At 49.8% G+C, this 23,960-nt stretch overlaps 1 protein-coding gene across 6 annotated transcripts; it reads right to left on the bottom strand.

Moving 5' to 3' along the window:
- Window positions 1-544: 544 nt before the first annotated feature.
- UCP3 (uncoupling protein 3) lies at window positions 545-23,960 on the bottom strand. 6 transcript variants are annotated; one of them, XM_074978200.1, is made up of 8 exons: window positions 23,707-23,960; window positions 16,493-16,752; window positions 11,859-12,069; window positions 10,342-10,539; window positions 8,469-8,570; window positions 7,151-7,331; window positions 4,425-5,098; window positions 546-2,681 (listed from the first exon to the last, which is right to left on the bottom strand). In XM_074978200.1, exons 2-7 carry the CDS (start codon window positions 16,616-16,618, stop codon window positions 4,984-4,986), a joined length of 933 nt encoding a protein of 310 aa, XP_074834301.1. In that variant the 5' UTR covers window positions 16,619-16,752; window positions 23,707-23,960; the 3' UTR covers window positions 546-2,681; window positions 4,425-4,983. The 6 variants fall into 6 exon arrangements, with proteins under 6 accessions (XP_074834469.1, XP_074834301.1, XP_074834386.1 ...); XM_074978285.1 differs by having other exon boundaries at window positions 16,493-16,711; XM_074978030.1 differs by lacking the exon at window positions 23,707-23,960 and adding an exon at window positions 20,384-23,510.

The following is a 23,960-nucleotide window of genomic DNA, read 5'->3' as shown; positions in this document are numbered from 1 at the left end:
AGTTTGCATCGAAACACCCAGCAAAATGCAGTGGTGTGAAGGACTTCAAAAATAGGTGACATTTAAAAAAAAAATGAGAGACTTGTTCTCGAGTTTCGCAAATGAGAAAGCTGAGTCAGGAAGCAAGTGGTTTTCTCAAATGGCGTGGCGCACTGGGGACTTTCACTCTTGCCGATTAGGGGTTCCCTCGTGTAGCTGGAGAGTAGCAAATGGATCTCAGGAGTCCTAATTTCCAGACTCTGTCTCAGCCTCTCCCTGAGAATTAGAGTTCTGGTTGGCTCTTTGCTCAATGCTGTTGCTGCTGTGGATCAACACCCAGAGGCTCCCATCTGGGGACTGATCACTGAAAAGAGTCACAAATGAGCTGAGACTCACTAGTGCTTTGAGAACAATAAAAAGTCTTGTGGCACCTTATAGACTAACAGATATTTTGGAGCATCAGCTTTCGTAGGCGAGGACCCGCTTCATCAGATGAAGCGGGTCCTTGCTCATGAAAGCTGATGCTCCAAAATATCTGTTAGTCTATAAGGTGCCACAAGACTTCCTGTTGTTCTCGAAGCTACAGACTAACACGGCCACCTCTCTGATACTAGTGCTTTGCTTGAGACAAAATATCCCTTCACTGCTACAGTTTGAAGAAACCTTCTAAAAAGCGTCACTTTGCTCCACAAAGACTGGGCCCAGATCCCATCACAGCTGGGATCCCCTCAAAGCTGATTTGATGCTCTCCGCTCTATTGCTACCCACCGCAGCTGAACAGGGTCCTAATAAAAGACATGCTCTGGTACAGCTTACTGCTTTAATGCCACAATCGTAGTCCGGTCAAAAGTGGAATTATATGTGATTCATCTGTCTTAGGTCAGGTCTATGCTATGGCAAAAAATCGATTTCAGATACACAACTCCTGAATTAGAGTTGACGTATCATGAGTCGATTGTTCCTGCCATCCCCACAGCTTTCCTTACTCCTCGTGACAGTGAAGAGTACCAGGGTTGACAGTAGCGCCACTAGGAACGCTAAATCGAACCCCATGAGATTGACCGCCACTGCATCAAGTTTCGTGCAAGTGTAGAGGTACTCATAGAGTTTCTGTCGTGCCTGTCACTGCAGTATCGAAAGCATAATCTACATCAGGGTGAGCAAATATCTTATGTCAGGCTCCAATTAGCAATTAGGCAGGGGAGGCTAGCTCAGTGGTTTGAGCAGTGGCCTCCTAAACCCAGGGTTGTGAGCTCAATCTTTGAGGAGACCATTTAGGGATTGGGGCAAATAGATGTCAGGGATGGTGCTTGGTCCTGCCACGAGGAGGGCAAGGGACTGGACTAGATGACCTCCTAAGGTCTCTTCCAGTTCTAGGAGATGTGCATCTCCATTATATATAAATAGCAGGGTCTTCCCCCGTCTAATGTCATCCATATGGATGGAAATTTCAGTTATGTTCATATGAAAAGAAAAAACTTTCACCACTGGTAAGAAAATGTCTGTAGAACGTAAAAACTTTACTCATTGATGTATAAATGTGAATACACAGACATACAGACAGTAACAGGGTTCAACATTTTTAGTGAGACGGATGTTCCTGAGATCCAGCAGCCGATCACGCTGTGGCCCCTTTGCAAAATTTCACACCTCCTGGCCCCCTCACACACACTTCGTGCACTCCTGTTCTATATCATAAAGTTATGACAATATAGCCACTTCGTCAGGTGTACGAAGTAGACACCCAGTCCAAACTAAGCCTGTTGACTTAACCCCTAGTGTTGACGGACCTGTGTGGACAAACGAGCGCTCCCGTCCGCATAACCACCGTCATGCTGGGAAGTGGTGTCCCCACACTGACAGCAAACCTCCAGCTGGTGGCAAGGGCTGCCCTGCCCTGTGCTGAGCTGATCTTTACATGCGGTGGATTTCAGTGCTTTGTTAGTGGGGCTGCTGGCTGGGGCGGCAGAGCAGCCAGGGAAGGAGGGTGGGATTCACCCCTGTGCAGCACGTCTCCCACTTCAGCCGGGAGGACGAGTCACGGAAGATTAGGGTGGAAGAGACCACAGGAAGACATTTAGTCCAACCCGCTGCTTGACACAGGACCAACCCCAGCTACATCCATTCTAGGGAAGTGCTGTACCCTTTGTACTGACGGGTGAATTTCACTCTGTGCTCTGCTTTGGTTGCAAGCTCTGGGCTGTTTGGTGTAGCTCAGGCTGATCTGATCAGCTGATTCTGATCTGCGGAACCTGGGGGGCATTTGAGATGCCTTCGACTGTCCTTTGCCCACCTCAGGCAGGGTGAGCTGAGCGTGCTAGGACTTAAGCCGTGGGCTCGCTCATTTCAAAAGCGATGCTCAGATCCCTTGGCCCTCCGTTCTGCGTTCTCACCACGGGCCTCTTAGCATTGGCCAGGAAAAAGAGGGGGGAATTAAATCTGCCAAGAAAATGCCAGAACTGCAATGGGCTTCCACAGGGGCCATTGGGCCTTTTGTTAGCAATGGCTACTGGCGGTTAATAAGAGTGATGCAGCTTAATGGGTCCAATTCCCCAGGGACATGAATGATCCACTTGAGGCAGACAGGGCTTCCTCAAGAACCCCTCCTGAGCGCAGCTTCAGAACACTGGTGAGATTGCACTGCAGGCTGCTCGGCTGGTAGTTCTGCGTCCTGCTGTGGTTCTACCAGGGGGTGGTCAGCTCTGTGGAAGGGAGAGAGGAACTGGTGTTACCCGGGCTGTGGTAGGTGTTTCTTTTGCCTTGATTTCCCCACTGCAGCTTCGGGCACCTCAGCTGTGCTGGCTGAATTGTACAGAGACTAGCGATGGGAAAGACCCAGGTGCTCCCAGCTGGTTGGTCCTTTCATTGGGCGTGTTCCCTGAAGTCCATTTTTAACTGTATAATCCAATCTATGGCCTTGGTTACACTGGAAAGGGTTTGCCAGCATTGATGAGGCAGCGGAACTATACCGGGAAACCCTCCTAGTGGAGATGCAGCTTAGCTCAGTAAGGGAGTTCATTTCCCCATGAAGCTTATCCCTATTCCCTAAGTGAAATCAGCTATACCAGCCCCAGGACTTCTTTGCTGATATAACTCTCTGGGGGGCTTTTGCTGACCTGTGGGTTCTTCCCTCACTCATGGACAAGCGCTGCACGACAGACTTTCGCCAGCAGAGCTGTGTTGGGCAGGGATGTGATGAGGTGGGATCGGTAACTGATGCAACGGTGTCAAAAAAAAGCACTAGATGCCGTCATACTGGAATAGCTCCTTTGGTTGGGAGCAGAGCTGGGGGTGCTGTGCTGACCCAGGACACACTTTGCTGATCTAGGACCTCTCCTGGGAAAGCCTGCCAGGGGTTGGCCTGGCCCTATGGGATAAACTTATGCCAGCAATACATCTACATGTATAGAATCATGTAGCACAAGAACTGGAGGGATCTCAAGAGGTCACCAAGTCCACCTCCCTGCCCACACGGAAGGTACAAGCACCATCTAGATCATCCCTGACATATACATATCCAACCTGCTCTTAAATATCTCCAGGGATGGAGATTCCACAACCTCCCTAGGCAATTTGTTCCAGTGTGTAACCACCCTGACAGTGAGGACATTTTTCCTAATGTCCAACCTAACCCTTCCTGCCTGCAATTTAAGCCCATTGGTTCTTCTCCAATCTTCAGAGGTTAAGGAGAATAATTCTTCTCCCTCCTTCTTATAACATCTTTTTGGGTACTTAAAAATTAATATCCTGTCCCCTCTCAGTCCTCCTTTTTCCAAACAAAACCCACCCAAGTCTTTCATTTGTTCCTCAGAGGTCACATTCTCTAGACCTTTAAACATTTTTATTGCTCTTCTCTGGGCCCTCTCCCATTTCTCCACATCTTTCTTGAAATGCAGTGCCCAGAACTGGACAAAACACTCCAACTGAGGCCTAATCAGCACAGAGTAGAGCGGAAGGATGACTTCTCGTGTCTTGCTCATAACACACCTGTTAATGCAGCCTGGAAACACATTTGATTTTTTTGCAACAGCGTCATGCTATTGACTCAGACTCAGTTTGTGGTCCACTAGGGCCACTAGATCCCTTTCTGAAGAACTCCTTCCTAGACAGTCATTCCCCATTTTGTATGCATGAAACTGACTGGCCCTTCCTACCTGGAATACTTTGCATTTGTCCTTATTAGACCAGTCCCAGGTCTTCACGTGGGCCCCCAGCGGTAAGCAGAAAATCCCACAGGCCACATCTGGGTAAAGACCCCACCAAACTGAAAAACCTAGGCCCAAAGTCACTTTGCCTTGGCAGCTTCCTTTCTGCATCCTATCACTCATGTTCAGGGGGCTGCTGACTCCCCCTGAAGACATTTATACAAGACCACACCTAATGCACAGCCTTCCCACCACCCTGCTCTCCCGTCCCCAGAAGCACATCTTGCCCTTTACCATTACCTTGGATTATGCTCTGGTTTCCTGTGTGCATGGCAGCACCTGGCTCCACAGTGATTGGAAGAGCTCCGAGGCCACATCGAAAGCTTTCCTAACATTTGCATTGACTGAAGGTTTTTTCTTTTTCACGCCCTTTTTCCTTCCTTCAATCTCCTGCATCCATTGGCTGGGTTTAAATAATGTCATATGTTTTGGCATCTTGTTGACTGTGACCAGTGGGTTTGAAAGCCAGCCATCTGCGGACCATCCAGCCAAAGCTGCCTCTCCTCCCAGCTCACTGGCAGGGAGTGCGTGTCCTTTGTTCCCTCTAATTTTTTTTCCACCTGTGTGCGGAATAAACTTTGTTCTGTGCACCAAGGAATGTGTAGATGGGCACCACCAACAGATGCACATGCTGTGGGCACAGTGGGCGTTCTGCTAATCAGCTAGGTGGCATTTAAATATCTCCTGGGCAGCCGCTTATGCAGCAAGAGCCAGCTCTGCGAGCTTTGCCCTGGGGAGGAGACCCATTGGGTTCTCCAGGCTGTCCTCCGTTGTCCCATCCCTGACACCTTCCCGGGGCTTAGGACGGAGATGCCCATGCCTTCTGGGCCAGCATCATAGCACGAGTCAGTTGCTCGTAGGTCACAAACATCACCACGTTCCAGGAGCCCAGCCGCAGGAAGGAGGGCATGAACCTATAGGAGGGGACAATAGGCATTAAAAGATGGATTTTCACTGCAGAGGTGAAAGGCTTTCTCCTGCATCCCCAGCCAGGGAACTCCATGCCCCTGGCAGCCAGCAACGAGCTGTGTCTCTTCCTGTCCTAGCTGGTGGAGCCCATGTCCACAAGCTCCTGGAAGTCCGAGGATCCCCTCTGCTGCTATCCAGGGGGCATCCTGTACCCTCCGACAGCTCCCGCTGTCATTGCTTTTCTTTAGCAGTAACCCTGAGTCCTGCCTTGCCAGACATCACGCCCAACCCCAGCTAAGGGCCCCTTACCGATGGCACTGTGTGCTCACGGTGCTCTGTAAAGAATGATACGGACTCAGGCGGGCTCCCCTCTTTGCCATGTTTTGCCAGCAGAGCAGAATAGGAAATCAGACGCCAAGGCACCCAGCTCCCTCTGGGCTTTGGATCTGTTGGGCTCTGGTGCTCAGCAGCTGCATATCTCAAAGCCTTGTGGAGGTGGGCAGGTATAATCCGCCCCTTTGTACACACTCTGCAGACCCAGAGAGCTCCAGACTCCCATACGGCAAAGGCTCGTGGGCATATTGCATTTTGCATGCCAGCACTGCCTGCCTTACACCTGCTCTGCAGAGGTCTGACGCACCCACTGCCAGCCCTGCTGATGCCACCAGAGGCTCCTGGGACAGCCTGACAACGCCCTTGCAAACCCTCTGGAATGACGATGAGCTTCAGCCAGACTGGGGGAGGGCTAATACCATGGGGGGCTGTTGTGTTACAAAGGCGGTTGTTCCTGTGGTCACCCAGCACTGTGTGGCACTCCTCAAGGAAGATGTCCATGTCACTCCTCCCGTGGTGGACTTGGCCCTGGGATTCGCCAAGGACCAGCCAACAAAGAGAGGGGCTGGGGATAGATTGCTGGTTACAAACAGGCTCAGGGCCTTCTTCCTGCTCCCCAGAGGGCCCCAATCCTTTGGAGAGGGCGGGGCCTACTGGGCCCTTGGTCTAAGCTAAAGCTGGGATGAACTCGAAATAGGGTTACCCTATGGAAAAGAGGACACCCCTGAGAGGGAGCGTATCTGTATCAGGAGCTACCAGCTCACCTCATATTAATGTACTAGACACACTAGAACACATTAACGCAACAGGAGCTGGTAGCTCCTGATAGAGATACGCTTCCTCTCAGGGGTGTCCTCTTTTGTTGGAAGGTCAGATATGGTAAGCCTACCTGAACCCAAGGAAACCCTGGAGGTGGAAGGGCTGCTCCTGCCAGAGCCCATGTGAGGGCCGGGGTGATCTCTGGAGAGCGTTGCAGTGCGTGGGCAGGTTCTCCTCCTATTTTTAATGTGTTTTCCCTGTTGACATTTGCTTGGGAATTGGCACAGGGAGCCGCTCGTGGAGCTCTCTGGTTGCCCCACACGTATTCTGCCCTGCCCAGAAAGAGCTGTGGGGCGTCTATAAAGGGGCCATGGCACTGTTAACCCTCACCGAAGGGAAAGCAAGCAGGCCTGCATGGGCAGGCTGGGAGTGCTCAGCCGGGAGATGCCAAGAGAGACGTGTGTCTCCCTCCAAGAGACCCGGGAGCCGGCGCTTGCTGGACCCCTGAGGGGAACTAGAAGTAGAGCTGTCCGGCAATGTTCATCACCTCTGAAAAGCCTGGGCTGCAGGGCCAAGCCAGCCATTGGAGGTTGCTTTGGAAAATCCAGCCCAGCGTTGACTTGCCCACAGTCACATGAGCTGGTGGTGGAGTGAAGCCCAGCACCCAGAGGTCTCCTGCTTCTTAGCAGTCTTCTCCATAGCCTTGTTACATGAATACCTGGGCTGTTTCTGGAGTAGGTCCCATGTAACTGCCAACAGGTGGACTTGAGCCCTGGGACCTCTGGAGCTCAGTGCAGGAGCCTCTACAGTTTTAGCTAAAAGCCAGCAGCCTCTAGGCTAAGGCTGTAGAGGAGATTCAGTCTTTCTCTCTGTAGGTGGCCTAGGTGCCACCACATGGGACAGTGACCCGCACCCCGAGGTGCGTGGGTTACACGTGGACATTGCAATGCCTCAGTGTCACTTACCCCTTGTAAAATGCGGTGGGTCCTTCCAGGATCACCATGGTGAGCATACAGCTCACGGCATTTCTGTACTGGCCAGGAGTGGAATTCATGTATCTCGTCTTCACAACGTCGACAGGCGAAGCCACCACTGTGGCACAGAACCCAGCTCCGAAAGCGGCGACAAAATGGCAAGGAAAAGTGTCTGGGGTGGGACACGGATAAATAAGCTTTAGAGTTGGGGACTATGGCATTTTCCACCGCAAATGAGATAGGCTCTTAAAATAAGTCATCAGTGTCATGCACAGCTACAGGGAATTCCGCCCAGGGGCCGCTACTCAGTTTACCGGCATTGACCACCTTACGCTCACGCCGAAAGACTAGTAAGTATCACCTTTCTCCATGCTGGGGAAGCTGAGGCATACCCACAGTGAGAGTCTTTGGGCCTGATTTTCAAAGCTACAGAGCCACTTGCAATGCCAGCTCCAGGCTGGGGGAGCTTCAAGGTCTCCATGCCCCTGGAAATCAGGCCCAAGATGCCCAAAGCTGGATTCCCTGAAACAGGAAACACTCAAAATCAACCAGCATGTCTGAAAATTTGAGCCTAAGCAGCAGGTCCCCAAAGGGATTTAGGCACCAAGTGGGATTTTCTAAACTGTTTAGGCACCTAATGCCCAATGGGAGTTTTTGGCAGTGTAACTTGGTGCCAACCTGCCCATTTAGGTGCCTGAATCCCTTTGAAAATCTGAGTCCCAAGTGACTTGCCTGAGGTCAGGCAGGGCGTGTGTGGCAGAGCAGTAATCGCCCATAGGCCAGCTAAGCTCCCCTGCTCTGTACCAGACCATCCTGACCTCCACGCTACTGGATCAGAGCAGGGGCTGAGGTTGGGGCTTGAGGGGCTCAGGCCTGATGGAGTCCAGGCTGAACTTGCCTCCTCAGGCAGCTTCCAGAAGCAGCAGCATGTGCCCCCCACTCTGGTGCGCTCCTACGCTGTGGCATGGCCAGGCACCTGTGCACTGCCGCCTCCATCATCCACGGGCGCCATCCCTACAGCTCCTATTGGCTGTGGTTCCTAGCCAATGGGAGCTGCAGGGGTGGTGCTTGGCACAGGGCTCCTGGAGCCCTGGTTGCAGCTCCACGTAGGAGCCAGCCAGACGCAGGATATGCTGCTGCTTCCAGGCGCCACATGGAACAGGGCAAACAAGCCCCACACTCTGCACCTCAGTGGGAGTTGAGGGACAGATTAAACCAGCTGATGGGCTGTGGCAGGGGCCCAGAGTGACAGAGCTCTAACCAACAAGCCAAAGGAAGGCCCCCCTCCCTCACGCCAGGCCCCCCTCACCTGTCATTAGATGATATTTCAGCAGCGTCTCCTTGAGGATGTCATAGGTAACCATCTCACCGCAGTTCACAATGGCGTTGCGGGTGATGTTGGGTAAGGTCCCTGTGGCAGAGGAAGCAAAGGTGAACGGGTGAGCAAACGACTCTGCTCGTGGGCAGCTATGCCCCTGTTCTGAAGGTGATGCTCAGGCCTGTATCCTTACATCCATGCCCAGAGGAGCTCTGCAGGGTGCCAGGGGAGCAGGGTTTGAAGGGAGAGGAAGAAGAAGGCTTGGCATTTACATGGCATTAGGCATCCACAGTGGTCAAAGCACTTTACAAAAGTGGCCAAGACGCACTGTCATGGCAGAGGGGAGTGAAGGCCAGAGATACACAGCAATTCACCAGCCGAGCACAAGCTGTGGAACCTGAGACCTGGTCCTGGGCTCAGACCGATCGCAGCGCTGGCTCTCCCGACCGTTCCTGGCAGCAGAACGCCAAAGGAAACGGGGAGAGAGCCAGTGACTGGGCACATCTGTGTGTTGCTGATGTGTGGGCTCGCTCTGAACCTTCTACAGGACAGGAGGTAAAAGAACATTCGCTCTTGCCCTGACTGGGCCTTGCCCCCAATGAGTCACAGGGGATACTCATGGTGAGTTTTCTGCCAACGTTGGTAATGCTCCAGTTGTGATCACTTGGCCAGAAGCAGCTCGCTCGGCTGGGGTAGAGGTGGAATCTGGGGTTGTGGGCTGGGCCTAGACAGCGATCATAAGAACAGCCGCACTGGGTCAGACCAAAGGTCCACCGAGCTCAATATCCTGTCTTCCAACAATGGCCTGTGCCAGGTGCCCCAGAGGGAAAAAACAAAACAGGTAATCACCAAGTGATCCATTCCCTGTCGCCCAGTCTCAGCTTCTGACAAACAAAGGCTAGGGATGCTGTTCCTACCCATCCTGGCTAATAGCCATTAATGGACCTAACCTCCAGGAATTTATCTAGCTCTTTTCTGAACCTTGTTATAATCTTCACCTTCACAGATTACGTCTACATGGCGAGCTGGTTTTGAAATAATTTACACAATTCGCGTAGCGCAAATTGTATAAATTATTATGAAATTCCTTATTCCAAACTGGGTGCCGTCCAAACGAAGCGGCTATTCCAAAAGTTCCATTACCCCTCATACGATGAGGGGTACCAGAACTGGAATACTGTGCTTGAAAAGCCAGTGCTATTTCAAGCGCAGGGAAAAGCTGTGGCATTGGTATTTCGGGATATATTTGTACAGTAAACCCTCTATATGAGTGATTTGGAATTGCACTTAACTTGCGTTAATGCGACTTAAGTGCAAGTTGAAATCCCCTCCCCAGCTCCAGCCCCCATCTTCCCCAGCTGGGGGAAGCCAAGGAGAAGCCACTCCGCCATGGCTGTCTGCCCACTCAGCTCCCGCAGCTGGGGAAAGCTGGGGGGGAAGCCGCACCTGGCTCCCAGAGTGGCAGGGAGCCGGGAACCACATGGCCTGGTTCCCGGCTCCCTGCCACTCCGGGAGCCAGGAAACTGACCAGCACTGGTGCACTGGTCAGTTTCCCAGCTCCTGCAAGCCCAGGAGAGGGAGGAATCAGGGGGCAACCTGGTTCCTGACTCCCCCTCAACCTGCGTGAAATTTGAGTTACGCAAGGCTGCGCAGGAGCTCAACCCTTGCGTAACTCAGGAGTCCACTGTATCCCGAAATAGCAATTGCCCTGTAGCCATAGCCACAGTGTCCTCTGGCACAAGGACTGTGCGCAGAGTCTTGACTAGTGTAATTTGGTGTGGTTCCCCAGTGGTACGGTGCTGATGTACCCCAGCAGGCAATGAGGCTGGGAGGCTCTCTCCTTCCACACAGATGAATGCTGTACCTTTCCAGAGGCCTCTGACCCCTTCCTCTTTGGCGATGGTTCTGTAGGCATCCACGGTCCCATTGTATCTCTTGGTTCTGTCCGTCAGCCTCATGTGCGCTTGGAATCGCACCTTGACCACGTCGGTGGGCTGGGCGCACGTCACGGCCATGGCCCCAGTGGTGCAGCCAGCCAGCAACCGGGCGAGAACACTGACGTCTGAAAGGGAACGAGCGACCCGGGTAGCCATTGCAAGCCTGTCGTGGCTACACACAAAGGTGAGTGTTCCTCGGCCGAGGGCCTTGCCCTGTCTTGCTAGGACTGAGCACATCCCAGCATCAGCCCTGAGGCCACAGGCGTGGCTCACCTGGGCGGCCGTGGGACAGTCACTCCACCAGACTTTTGGAGGGGTCACTAGTTTTGGGGTTGGCCTCAGTTTTCTGGAAGCCCAAGTTCACAGCCACAGCTCTGGAACAAGCCACTCTCAGGAGACTGTGAGAATGTTGGGGGGCTGGGAACACCCGCACCATGGTCCCACCCTGAGGCCTGCCCCCTGCTGGTGTCCTCCCCCTGAAGTCCTGCCCACACACAACTCTTGTAGGTCTCCCCTGCCCCCTCCCAGCCTCTTGTGCTCTGCCCCGGAGGCTTCCTTGCCCCCCACTCATGTCTCCGCCGGAGGCGCCTGCTTGGCTGCCAGGCCACACACTGCTCACTTGTTCACTTTGTTCCCTCTCTTCTGAGCCCCGCTTCCAGCCAGCTGGCCATGCACTGCCTGCCCAGGCCTTTCCCTGCTTGCCTGAGGCCCCCATGCAAGCTGAGCTGGGACAGGAAGAGGTGACGTGGGGCCTCGGGGTGGAGCGCAGGCAGGGTGATGGCCCAGCGGTGCTCCAAAGTTGGCGGGCTGTCTGCCTGGGACGGCTTTGCCTCCCTTGACCTCTTATGCCCACTGCCCAGTTGAGTAGGGTGAAAGAAGGCCCTCAGCACTTTCTACCGCTTCACTCTCCTCTTCCACCCCACGGGCACTGACCTGGGCCTCCCCACACTGATCCAGCTGCAGACTCTGGTGCCAAAGGGAGGGAACCAATTGTCACATGGTTGGGTTTAAAATGTAGCTTTTAAATCGGAAGGACCCCAAGCTCTTTATGGCCTGGATTTGGGGGCCTGCCATTATCTGATGGGACCGAGGATGTCAACAAGACATCGAAGCATCTACTCACACCCCAAAGCAATGGCTCAAACGTCTAGTTTATCTGCGCACAGGGAACTGGGTGAACCTGCGTCCTTATGCATAGCACATTTATCCCATTGGTAATTTGGGATCTCAGGTTATTCAGCTTGCTCTCCAGTCTGGCTGACTATTTTCTTTTAAGAGGTGACATTTAGGAGACTGGGCGAGGCCCTGAGCTGGTGTGAATCACCATTCGTATCTCAATTCTTGTCATCCTGTGAGTTGATTCATGCCAGCGGAGGACGTGGCCTGATGTTCTGAAACAGAGGCTGATGATGTGGACTCTGAAGCATGGGGCGCCGGCACTCACTCTCGGATCCCGTGGAGGAGTAGAACTGCTTCACCGAGTCGTACAGCCCGATCCGAATGGAGGCAAAGCTCATCTGACGCTGGAGCCCGGCCACCAGGCCATTGTACAGGCTCCTGGGACCTTCTGTCCTCACCATGGTGGTGATTGTGCCAAAGACACCTTTATACTGGATGGTCGTCATGCTCCTGGTAGGCTTGGATTCTCCCTGGATCTTCCAGACAGACAGACAGACACATTCATTTTTAGCAGATGGACAGGACTCCCTTCTAGTACAGCCAGTTAGTGCCTGATACTGAAACTTTATGCATGTGAGTGTCTCAAGTAAAGTCATGCATGCCAAGTGGGTTTGCAGAGGTGGGTCCTTAGCTAAGAGAATTCATGAGATGGAAGTTCAGCTCATGGTGATTTGGGGCATGAACTGAACTAGGAAGGTATTAAATTCTCATGTATGTACATGTAACGGAGAGGCACTGAGAAGATTGAGTGAAGCCTGCTCCATGGATTTAGTCAAGCAGTAACTGGCTTTGTAGCTCATGTGGTAGATGTTCATGGCTCTAACCACTAGAGAGCCCAGGTTCAATCCCACCTGCTGACAACTTAGAATCATAGAACAATAGAGCTGGAAGAGACCTAAAACAGCCATTGAGTCCAGCCCCCTGCTCTAAGCAGGACCAAACCCATCAGATCAGCCCAGTCAGGGCTTTGTTGAGGTGAGACTTAAACACCTCCAGGGATGGAGACTCCACTACTCCCCTGGGCAGACCATTCCAATGCTTCACCACCCTCCTAGTGAAAAAGTTTTTCCTAATGTTCAACCTGGACCTTTCCAACTGCAGCTTGAGACCATTGTTCTGTGTTTTGCCATCCGTGACCCCTGTGAACAGCCTCTCTCCAGCCTCTTTGCAACCTCCCTTCAGTAAGTTGAAGGCTGTTATCAAGTCCCCACTCAGTCTTCTCTTCTGCAAACTAAACAGTCCCAATTCCCTCAGCCTTTCTTCATAAGTCATATGCTCAAGCCCCCTCATTATTTTGGTTACCCTCCTCTGGACCCTCTCCAGTGTATCCACATCCTTCCTATAATTGTGGGGCCCCAGAACTAGACACAGTACTCCAGATGTGGCCTCACCAAAGCCGAATAAAGAGGAATAGTCACTTCTCTGGATCTACTGGCAATGCTCCTCTTGATGCAACCTAATATGCCATTAGCTTTCTTGGCTACAACGGCACACTGTTGACTTGTCCAGCTTCTCATCCACTACAATTCCCAGGTCCTTTTCTGCAAAACTACTACCGAGCCAGTCAGACCCCAGCCCGTAACAATGCTTGGGATTCTTCCGGCCCAGTGCAGGACTCTGCACTTGTCCTTACTGAACCTCGTCAGCTTTCTTGCAGCCCACTCTTCCAATTTGTCTAAGTCAGTCTGGACCCTGTCCCTACCCTCCAGCATATCTACCTCTCCCCCTAGCTTAGTGTCATCCGCAGACTTGTGGAGGGTGGAATCCAACCCCACATCCAGGTCATTGATAAATATGTTGAACAGAACAGGACCCAGAAATGAACCTTGCGGCACTCCACTAGAAACCGACCGCCATCCCAACATTGAGCCATTGATCACTACCCTCTGGGCCTGACCTTCTAGCCAGTTTTCTATCCATCTTACTGCCCATTTATCCAATCCACATTCCTTTAACTTGCTGACAAGAATATTGTGGGAGACCGTATCAAAAGCATTGCTAAAGTCAAGATAAATCACATCCATTGATTTTCCCCTATCCACAGACCCAGTTACCTCATTGTAGAAACTAATCAGATTGGTCAGGCATGACTTGCCCATCATGAATCCATGCTGACTATTCCTGATCACTCTCCCCTCCTCCAAGTGCCTCAAAATGACTTCCTTGTGGAGCCCCTCCATGATTTTTCCGGGGACCGATGTAAGACCTTGGGTCAGTTGGCTTTACATAAACAGCTGTCCTTACCCTTATGTAGAATACACAGCTGCACAGGGCAACTGAAAATTTGGGACACCATTGGATCTCCACCCATTCACCCCTTCCTGTTCCTGTTTGGTGGCTGCTGCAGCCTGGTGAGTCCTCTAGAGATGAGCTTGTTAACTGAAAAATGAAATAGCTGTCTAGAGCTCAGTGTTTCTCAACCAGGGGTAGGTGTACCACTGGGGGCACCCTGAGGTCTTCCAGAAGTACATCAGATGAGTTGCCTAGTTCTACAACAGGCTACATAAAAACACTAGTAAAGTCAGTACCATCTAAAAGTTCATTCAGACAATGACTTCTTTCAACTGCTTCATTTGCCTTATGCTGAAATGTAAGTACAATGTTTCTGTTCCAATCTATTTATTTGATAATGAGATGGTAGAAAGTCAGAACGTTTTCAGTGGTAATCTTCTGTGATATTTTTGCATGGTTTTGTAAGTAAGTAGTTTGTAATCGAGGTGTAATTTGGTGGGATGAAAAACAAATCTGACTCTGGCAAAGGGTACAATGCTCTGGAAAGGTTGAATAGCACTTGTTTCAAGACCTCAGATTGCATTAGGATCATGTTTCTTATGGTATGTGAGGGAAGTCTGGGTGTACTTATGAAAACACTGGAAAAACACTTGTCTAGCAGGTCTATTAGCAGAACACTGAACCTATGAAAGAGTCATTTAAGTGGTAATGAAGCCAATTAACAGGTATACACTGGCAGTTTCTAAATTTATTGTTAGTTTGTGGGATCATAGTTTGCATAGATTAAATTTTCTTTAAAATATGAGTGTTGCTGAAGATTATAAAATCGTGCCTTTAAAAATCATCCCACCTACTCCCGGCTGCTGTTGGGCATAAGGGCACCAGTTTAATAGCACTGTGTAGGGCTCTGTAAATCCTAAGGACAGCCCTGCTTATATGTGCAGTCAACCTGCAGCTGTGTTTTTCATCAAGGCTATAACTGTGCTACATTGACAGATCAGCTTCCAGCCAGCTGGACACCAAAGCTCTTTATAAACAAGCACTGTGCACTTTGAGCACCACTGAAATGCAGCCATCTCTGGGGTGGAGCGTGGCAGCTGTTTTTCAGTCTACAGCAACATGACAGGCCAGATCAAGTCAGGGACTGACAAGGACTCCCGTACCCACTGACAATGGTGGAGTACTAAGCAGCCTACACATAGTTATCAATGATGTAATTTGGCCAGAACACCAGAGTGATGCTGGGAGGTTAAATTCATTCATGTGTAACACCAGAAGCACTGAGACCATGTACCAGAGAGAATGAAGTCTCTGCCCTACAGCCTTGGCTGAGACCCAGCTGGCCTTTTGCTCCGCATTGTCCAATACGTTTCCTGTTTGCCACGTGTCGAATGGGGCAGAGCAATGGGGCAAAATGCCACCCAGCTGCTGCACAAGTGGGGCACCCCCCAAGCACGTGGCAGCAGGAGGAAGCAGCCGCTGCAGGCATTCCTCCAGCGCGACTCCTGTGGCTTTGGCCAGGAGCTGCGCACCTCCTGCAGCTGATGCTGGCTTGGTGTGGCTCCTTCCCAGTGGCTCCCTCCTGGCACTGGTCTAGCTGGGTGCCATGCCCCGGTGGCTGCTTCCCTGTAGGCAGCCTCAGGGTCCAGCATGGGGCTTGTGACCCTGGCTCTGGGGGCTGCCTGGCTCTGGGGTAGTGGGAGGGCATTGATTTAGAACTGGGACTGGCGCTGGGGGTGCCTGGCTCTAGGTGTGCCTGGCTCTGGGGGAGGGGAAGGTATTTCAGGATGATTAGCACAGGCACAACACTTCATGCTCAGTCAACATGGAATATTTGCCTGATTTCAGGGCCTTAGTAAAGGCTGAAGATTGCGAAGTCTCACACTGATTTCTAATAATATCAATAAATGGATCGTTTGAAATGTTGGGATTAGTTTTATTTAGTATGAAATACCCACTAATATTATCATATTATTTAATCATTTTTTGTGTAATATAATGTGGTGAATTGGAAGGCCGACAATCACAACTGTAAGAACAACAAGAAGTCCTGTGGCACCTTAGAGACTAACAGATATTTTGGAGCATAAGCTTCTGTGGGCAAAGACCTGCTTCATCAGATGCATGAGACATGATGAAGCAGGTCTTTGCCCACTAAAGCTTATGCTCCAAAATATCTGTTCGTCTGTAAGGTGCCACATGACTTCTTGTTGTTCTCAAAGATACAGACTAACACGGCTGCATCTCTGATACTAATCACAACTGTGGTGATCTTTGCATTCCGACTGGTCACCACTGGTCTACAGCAACATTACAGGCCAAATCAACGGGAACTGCTCTGACCCTCAAGCAGAGGGGAGGAGAAAAGATCTCATCTGTTCCCCAACAAGTGCTGGACTTTTCCAAAGATTTAATCTAAAATGCCTTTCCCTTTGCTTGAGAGACCGTGTGGGTCAGGGGACTGGTACTTTGGAGCGGTAGATTCTGTTCTCAGCTCTGCTGCTGACCTGCTACGTGGTTCTGAACAAATCTCTTTGTTGGTCTTGAGTATTTCGACTGTTTGTTTGGGGCAGGGCCTGTTTGCCACTACGCATCTATACATTGTGCATGACGCAACAAGAGTCCCAGTATCCTTGTACTATAGTTAATACCAACATGGACATTTACCTGCAGCCTGACTTTTGCCGTGTCCAGAGGGAAGGTGCAGAGATCTGCTATGCATGCTGCTGTCCCAGCGCCCAGAAACTTAACTGTGGCAGTGGGAGGGATTTCTGTGGGCTTCAGTCCAACCATTGTCTTCCTGGGTTAGCAGTAACAGCAGTGCAGCAAAGAGATGCCCGTCTGAAAGGAGCATTCAGCAACAGATGGACCAGCAGTGATCTTCCCCTTGGAAGATACGAACAAAGCTCTAAATATATTAATTATGGCTGTCAAATGAGTAAAAAAAATTAATCATGATTAATTGTGAAATTTTAAAAAATTGCAATTAATCATAGCTTTAATTGCACTGTGAAGTAATAATAGAAAACCGTTTATTTAAATATTTCTGGATGTTTTCTACATTTTTAAATATATAGATTTCAGTTCCGACACAGAACACCAAGTGTACCTAATGGAACCGTGACCAAAGCATGAAGCGGTATATGAACATTTAGCATATCTGACACGTAAATACCTTGTTACTCCGGCTACAAAAGAGCCTGTTCTTGGGCAGCTTCATCCGTCATAAATGTGACCAAACTTGCTTGTCTGAGTGGTTGGCTAAGCAAAAAGTGGGGTCTTGTGGACTTATAGGCGCTGAAGTTTCACATTGTTTTGCCTTCAAGTGCAGTTAGGTACAAAAAAAAAAATCTACGTATGTAAGTTACACTTCCAGCATACAGCTATCGGACTACAGTACTTGTGTAAGGTGAATTGACTAGTACTATTTCTTTTATCTTTTTTACAGTGCAAATATTTCTAATTAAAGATAATACAAAATGAGCACTGTACACTAAATCAGTATACTTGAAAATGTAGAAAACATCCAGAAATATTTCTACTTTAAAAATAATAAATAATTATAATAAATAAAAATAATAAAAATTAACTCACAAAAACTTGATTAAAAATTAATAGTGATTAATCTGTTTTATTAAGACTCAATAATAGAATACCAACTTATATTCTTATTTTTTGTGAGTTAATTGCTTGAGTTAACTGTGATTAATTGACAGCCCTAACATATATATATGTTAATAGTAATTAATAGTGATTAATCTGTTTTATTAAGTTAATTATTAAGTTAGTTATTTATAGTTAATATAAATTAATATTAATTAATAACTAGTAATAGTAATTAGTAATAGTAAATAGTAATTAATAGTGATTAATCTGTTTTATTAAGTTAATTATTAAGTTAGTTATTTATATTTAATATAAATTAATAGTAATTAGTAATAGTAAATAGTAATGAATAGTGATTAATCTGTTTTATTAAGTTAATTATTAAGTTAGTTATTTATAGTTAATATAAATTAATAGTGATTAATCTGTTTTATTAAGACTCAGTAATAGAATACCAACTTATATTCTTATTTTTTGTGAGTTAATTGCTTGAGTTAACTGTGATTAATTGACAGCCCTAACAAATATATATATTTATAAATATATTTGCTCTCCTTGTCCATCTATTATATAACATATATATACATGTTCGGGCTGTCAATTAATCACAGTTAACTCAAGCAATTACCTCACAAAAAAACTTGGTTAAAAATTAATAGTGATTAATCTGTTTTATTAAGACTCAATAATAGAATACCAACTTATATTCTTATTTTTAAAGTAGAAATATTTCTGGATGTTTTCTACATTTTCAAGTATACTGATTTAGTGTACAGCGCTCATTTTGTATTATCTTTAATTAGAAATATTTGCACTGTAACAAAGATAAAAGAAATAGTACTAGTCAATTCACCTTATACAGGTACTGTAGTCCAATAGCTGTATGCTGGAAGTGTAACTTACAAACGTAGATTTTTTTTTTTTAATACCCAACTGCACTTGAAGGCAAAACAATGTGAAACTTCAGCGCCTATAAGTCCACAAGACCCCACTTTTTGCTTAGCCAACCACTCAGACAAGCAAGTTTGGTCACATTTGCAGGACTCAGCAATATATTTGCTCTCCTTGTCCATCTGTTATTATCCATTTAGCTGAGATCTAGAGAAGTATGAAAACAGATTTTATATATATATATATATGCAGTTTTCCATCTCAGCTGCCTACACACTGAATGGACTTGGGCAAGTTACAATGTCCCAGATGCTATTGATCTTATGGACTTTTGTGGCCTCTGTCACCGAGGTATCTGAGTACCTCACACTATGGAGAATGGCCCAACATACCTATGAGGCAGCGAAGGGCTGGTAACCCCACTTACGAAGTGGAACAGCAGTACAGTTGGGCTAGGTGATACACCAAAGATCACACAAGAAATCAGTAGCAGAGAAAATTATTTATTCCCCCCCCCCCCGCAACCCCGCCCAGCTCTCCCCAAACCACAGGTAGCACCCTAATCTCTGTACCATCCATTTTGCTTCCTGTGGAGCTTATTGACAAATGGTTTGGAGAAAGTGACTAGGGGAATGTAATTTTCACTTTCACATACCACTAGAACCAGGGGTCACTCTGGGAAATGAATAGACAGCACATTTAAAACAAACAAAAGGAAGTATTTCTTCCCCCAGTGCACAGTCAACCTGGGGAACTCCTTGGCAGGGAACACGGTGAAGGCCAAAAAAATAACTGGGTTCAAAAACAATTAGAGAAGCGCCTAAAGCGTTGGTCCATCAGCGGCTACTAGCTAGGTAGTCTGGGCTGCAGCCCCTGATCTGGACAGCCCATGAGTTCTGACTGCCAGCGGCTGGGAGTGGGCACTGGAGGAGGGGTGATGATTACCCTGTTCTCTTAATTCCCTCTGGTGCTTCTGACATCTGCCACTGCTGGAACACAGGATAGGCTAGAGGGCGCTTTAGTCTGATCCACTGTGGCCATTGCTATCAAGCCACCAGGGCTGCTCATGGGAGCAGATCCCCTCCACAGCGGCAATTCCAGTTTGCTGTTATACTCGCCAGGCTGTGACCTGTGTTCCCAGTAAGCTGAGCGCTTGGGCAGCCGCCCAGGAAGCAATTCAGGTGCTGCCCAGCTGATTAGCAGAACAGCCACCCACAGCCGGCAGCGTGGGTTTCGATTGGGGGGTGCACAGCTGCACATGCCTTGGTGCACATAACAAAATTTATTCCATCCATGGATGTTAAAAATAGAGGAAACCCTGGCTAGGATGTCCTCATCTGACCTGGTTACCACATCTACTCCTGTGAGTAGCCCTCTAGTGCGCCAGCCAAATCCTGGGCCAAGCTCCCCACGGGTAGAAACAGCTGCAGTGCCATTGCCGTGCAGCAGCAGGGCTGAGATGTGAGTGCGGCCAAAGCCAGTGAGGCTTTTGTTCCAAAGGGGCAGGCTGTGAGCATGAGGCGTCTCACCCCGAGGCGTGCGGAGGGATGGGGGGGTCCTGTGTTTGGGGCAGCCAGAAAGGGAGCTGCTGGCAGCATGCACACTAAGCCTGCCTCTGCCAGGCATGGTCCCATCAGCCCCGTGTTCCCCGGAAGCTGGGCGCATGGGGTTAGCGGCACGCCCACAGGTAGGTGTGTTTCACCTGGTGGTGCACACGGCTTAGTGCGCTTAAAATTTTATTCCGCACATGGATGGAAAAGCTCAGAAGCTGTGTTGCTCAGACCTGACCCAAAGCCTCTGCAGGTTAATGTGTGTCTCTCCATTGCCTTCGGCAGGCTTGGAGCAGGCCCTTTCTGCAGGGGGCTGCTGGGATGTAAACTGCGGGGGGGGCGAGTTCTTAGGCAGCTGTCACACTGGCAGAGCACACAGGCATGAGAACAGCAGGACCCCCGCCCCCAAGACAGCCAGATGCTGCTGGCTGCGGGCGAGGCAGCAGCGCAAGGATGGAAGGGCTCAGCCCATTCCTGGTCACCCGCAGCGACACGGACCGCGGAGCCATACCTGAGAGACGCAGCAAATCGAGATCACACTGCTCCTTGCCAGCCTCTGTGAGCTCCGTGTCTTGGCCCCTTATTTATATACCCCTGGCGGGCGGCACACTGAGCTGAATGGCAAAGGCTAAGGACAGAGATCATGTACCATCACCAGTCACCCTCTTGCCAGGGGTTTAAAATAGCTCAGCAAGGAGCAGTCATGCGACTCAGAGGGGCTTCAGGAAACCTTACGCTGGCCCTTCGCCCCGGACGGTGCAGCTCCACCGCCCACAGACAGCGGCAGGGGGCAGCTTTTGTGTTTGCTGACCCTGCCTGGAGCTCACTTGGGCATCCCCACTGTCCTCGCTGGTGCTGCTCCGGGGCAATCCCCAGACACCCGAGGTGAGGCTGAAGTCAGAGACATGAGGGGGGGACGTGGCCCGGTGGGGCCAGAAGCACGTAACAAAAGCTGCGCGATAGAGATAGCCGGGATAGGTTTAAAAGCTCTTGTATTCGCCTGCTGGGACCAGAGAGACCGACATCCAATGCTGTCTGTGTGTGAGTCACACCCGGGGTCAGTCACTGTGGCCAGACCCATGAGGGCTGTAGGCAGTGATCCCCGTAAGGTGAGCGCGTGGGCAGCCACCTGGGAAAACGTCAGGTGCTGTCTGGCTGATTAGCAGAGCGCCCCCAGCCGGCAGTGCGCGTTTCTATGGTGGTGCCCATCTTTGTGCACACCACAACATTTATTCCACCCAGGGATGGAAAAAATTTGAGGCACACAGGCTGCAGGCTCTTTGCCACTGACTTCAGGGCAATGGGGGAGCCTACGTCCCTCTGTGGACCTTGCTGTTAGCAGCTCTGTGTCTCAGTTTCTCCAGCTGTGTAATGGGAATAAAAACTTCCCTTTCCCTGCAGCAACACTGGTGCTGCTTTGCTCAGGCAGGGGGGGCGGGGTTAAGCAGCTCTTGCCCGGCTGCTGGACTGGTGCAGTCACAGCGCCCCAGCTGGGGTCACTCGACTATAACCACACTGCGCCAGGAGCAGGGCTATGAGCACATGCTCCTTCTCTGTGAGGTGCTCACACGCCCCACGGGCACAGGCTGTCTAAGAACCCAGCAGCAAGCTCAGTGTCATCACCTCCATTGGCAATCTGACTTAGCAGCCTAGGCAGGGCGCACGCATCTAACTGATAGCCCTGGGCTGACTTGAATACACAGGTGCCCCACCTTTAGTGGTTCCATAGGCAGCTGAAGGCTGCGTATGTGGGGCTGGTGGAAGAAAGATTGGTGGCCAGTGTGGGGCAGGTGGCAGAGGCCTGGGAGGCAACCAAAACCCCAAGTGCAGGTCCAGGCGTGGAGCCTGGTGTGGCAGCTGGGACCCTGGATATGGTGCCAGTGGTGGAGGCGTAGGCAGCAGCTGGGATCCCAGGCCTGGGGCTGGTGGGGGCTGGGAATTCATGTAAAATGCAAGGATGTTGCAGCATCCTCCCAGTTCCTGTACCAACCTTGCCCTGCTTCTCCCCTCTCCCTGCAGCCCTAAGTGTAACCCCTACCTCACAGAGCAGCTACTCCATTCCCTCTCTCCCCTGCACAAGGCACCATGTATTGTACGGACAGCCCTGAGACCCTCTCATCATGCACCACCATGAACATGGTCCCTTGTCTGGTCCAGGCTGGAGAGCACCTCCCACATGTGTGGTGCTAAGCAAAACACGTCACCGCCATTGAGAAAATTCCGGAAAACATTGCTGTCACTTTGGACTGAGAGATTTGGGGGCAGAGTTAGCAGCGCTCATTAGGCTACAAAAGCTGTTCTTGTGCATAATGACCTACCACCCTTTCTTGCCCTCCCCGGTGAGGTTCGGCTTTTAATCCAAACCTAATATGATCAAGCACCTGATGCTATTCGATAGCAAAAGATTCGAAGAGAAGGATATTGGCGTTCAAGAGGAGTTGCTCTACAAGGATCCTGGGAATAGGATGGCTGCAGAAGGTCACCAACGAGGAATTATATAGGGAGATGCGGCTGAAAGCGAACCTGCTGCAGAAGTATATGGAATGGAAGTTACAGCTATTCAGGCATTTCTGCAGAACAAGGAATGAGAAGTCAAGACCCTGGTATTTGGCATGATGGACAGTTTAAATAGGAGAGGCAGCCCCCACAGAGAATGGGTAGATGATGTAGTAGATTGGTGCGGAGCTCGTCTACAGAAACTAAGCCGCCCTGCACTGGACAGGGAAAGATGGAAGGAAATAGTGAGGGAGACATCAGACAGAAATAGGATCTGAGCTCACGGGTGATCATGATGATGATGCTATTTTAAAAAAAAAAGCAATAAAAACATTCTTGTTTTGGCTCAAACGTTGCAGCCCAACCATTGCAGCCTGGTGCTAGTGCATGAGCCCCAGGAAGAGAAAGTAACTTCCACAGTGAAACTGACTTGCCTCCTTTCTCTGCCAGAGCTTAACCTCCCTCTCTAGAGGTCAGCGTCTGAGTCCGACAAACCTGAAGGTTCAGGGTGGGAGCTGATTGCGCAAGAACAAAGGGGGATAAATGGGTCACGAACACATTTAAGGTTTGACACTGGAAGGTTTCTAAGCATCAGCGCCATGAGGGGCCACAGGGGCCCTCCCCTGCAATAGGAGCAGTGAGGGGCAACCAACCAACTAGCTTTAAGGTGACACATGATCACTTTATGAGTAGCTCACAGTTGCTGAGACGGGACCCAGGGACCCAGGAGCTGCCTTCTGTGCCTCTTAAGTCTGTGTCTCCCACCCTTTTTATAACGGAATCATAGAATCACAGGGCTGGAAGGGACCTCAGAAGGTCATTGAGTCCAGCCCCCTGCCTAAAGCAGGATCAACCCCAGCTACATCCCAGCAAGAACTCTGGCAAGCCGGGACTTAAAGACCTCAAAGGGTGGCAACTCCACCACCTCTCTAGGCAACACATTCCAGTGCTTCACCACCCTTTTCCTAATATCCAATACACCTCCCACTCTGTAACTTGGAACCATGGTTCTTTGGTCTGTCATCCTTCACTACTGAAGGACCCCTTTTAAAAAAGTACCCCTCAGACGTCTCTCGTGTACGCATAAAGATACACATACCACCAGCTGAGAAACATGGTCCTAAGGTAATCTGAGGTCTTGAAGTACATGCCATTCAATCTTTCCAGTTTACTGTCTCCTTTGCAGGGGTCAGATTTTGTTTTGCATACCACCAAGTTACACTTCACTTATAAACTGCTTACTAAAAACCATGCAAAAATATCACAGAAGACTGCTATTGAAAACGTCTACCATCTTATTATCAAATAAACAAACTGGAATAGAAATACTGTACTTACATTTCGGCGTAAGGCATATGAAGCAGTGGAAACAAGCCATTGTCTGAATGAACTTTCAGATTGTAATGACTCTACTGGTGTTTTAATGTAGCCTGTTGTAGAACTAGGCAAATATCTAGATGCGTTCATGCACCCCGGAAAACTTTGGTGTACCCCAAAGGTACCCATCCCTCTGGCCGATGAACACTGCCCTGGGTAAAGCAGGGCAGTACAGTCTCTGGCGGCATTAACGTATGAAAGGGCTGTTTCAGCTT

Source organism: Carettochelys insculpta, chromosome 1, assembly GCF_033958435.1.
Source record: "Carettochelys insculpta isolate YL-2023 chromosome 1, ASM3395843v1, whole genome shotgun sequence".
NCBI classification, from domain to species: Eukaryota; Metazoa; Chordata; order Testudines; family Carettochelyidae; genus Carettochelys; species Carettochelys insculpta.
Note: the sequence above shows the minus strand (reverse complement) of the source record. Positions and strands in the feature narration are given on the sequence as shown.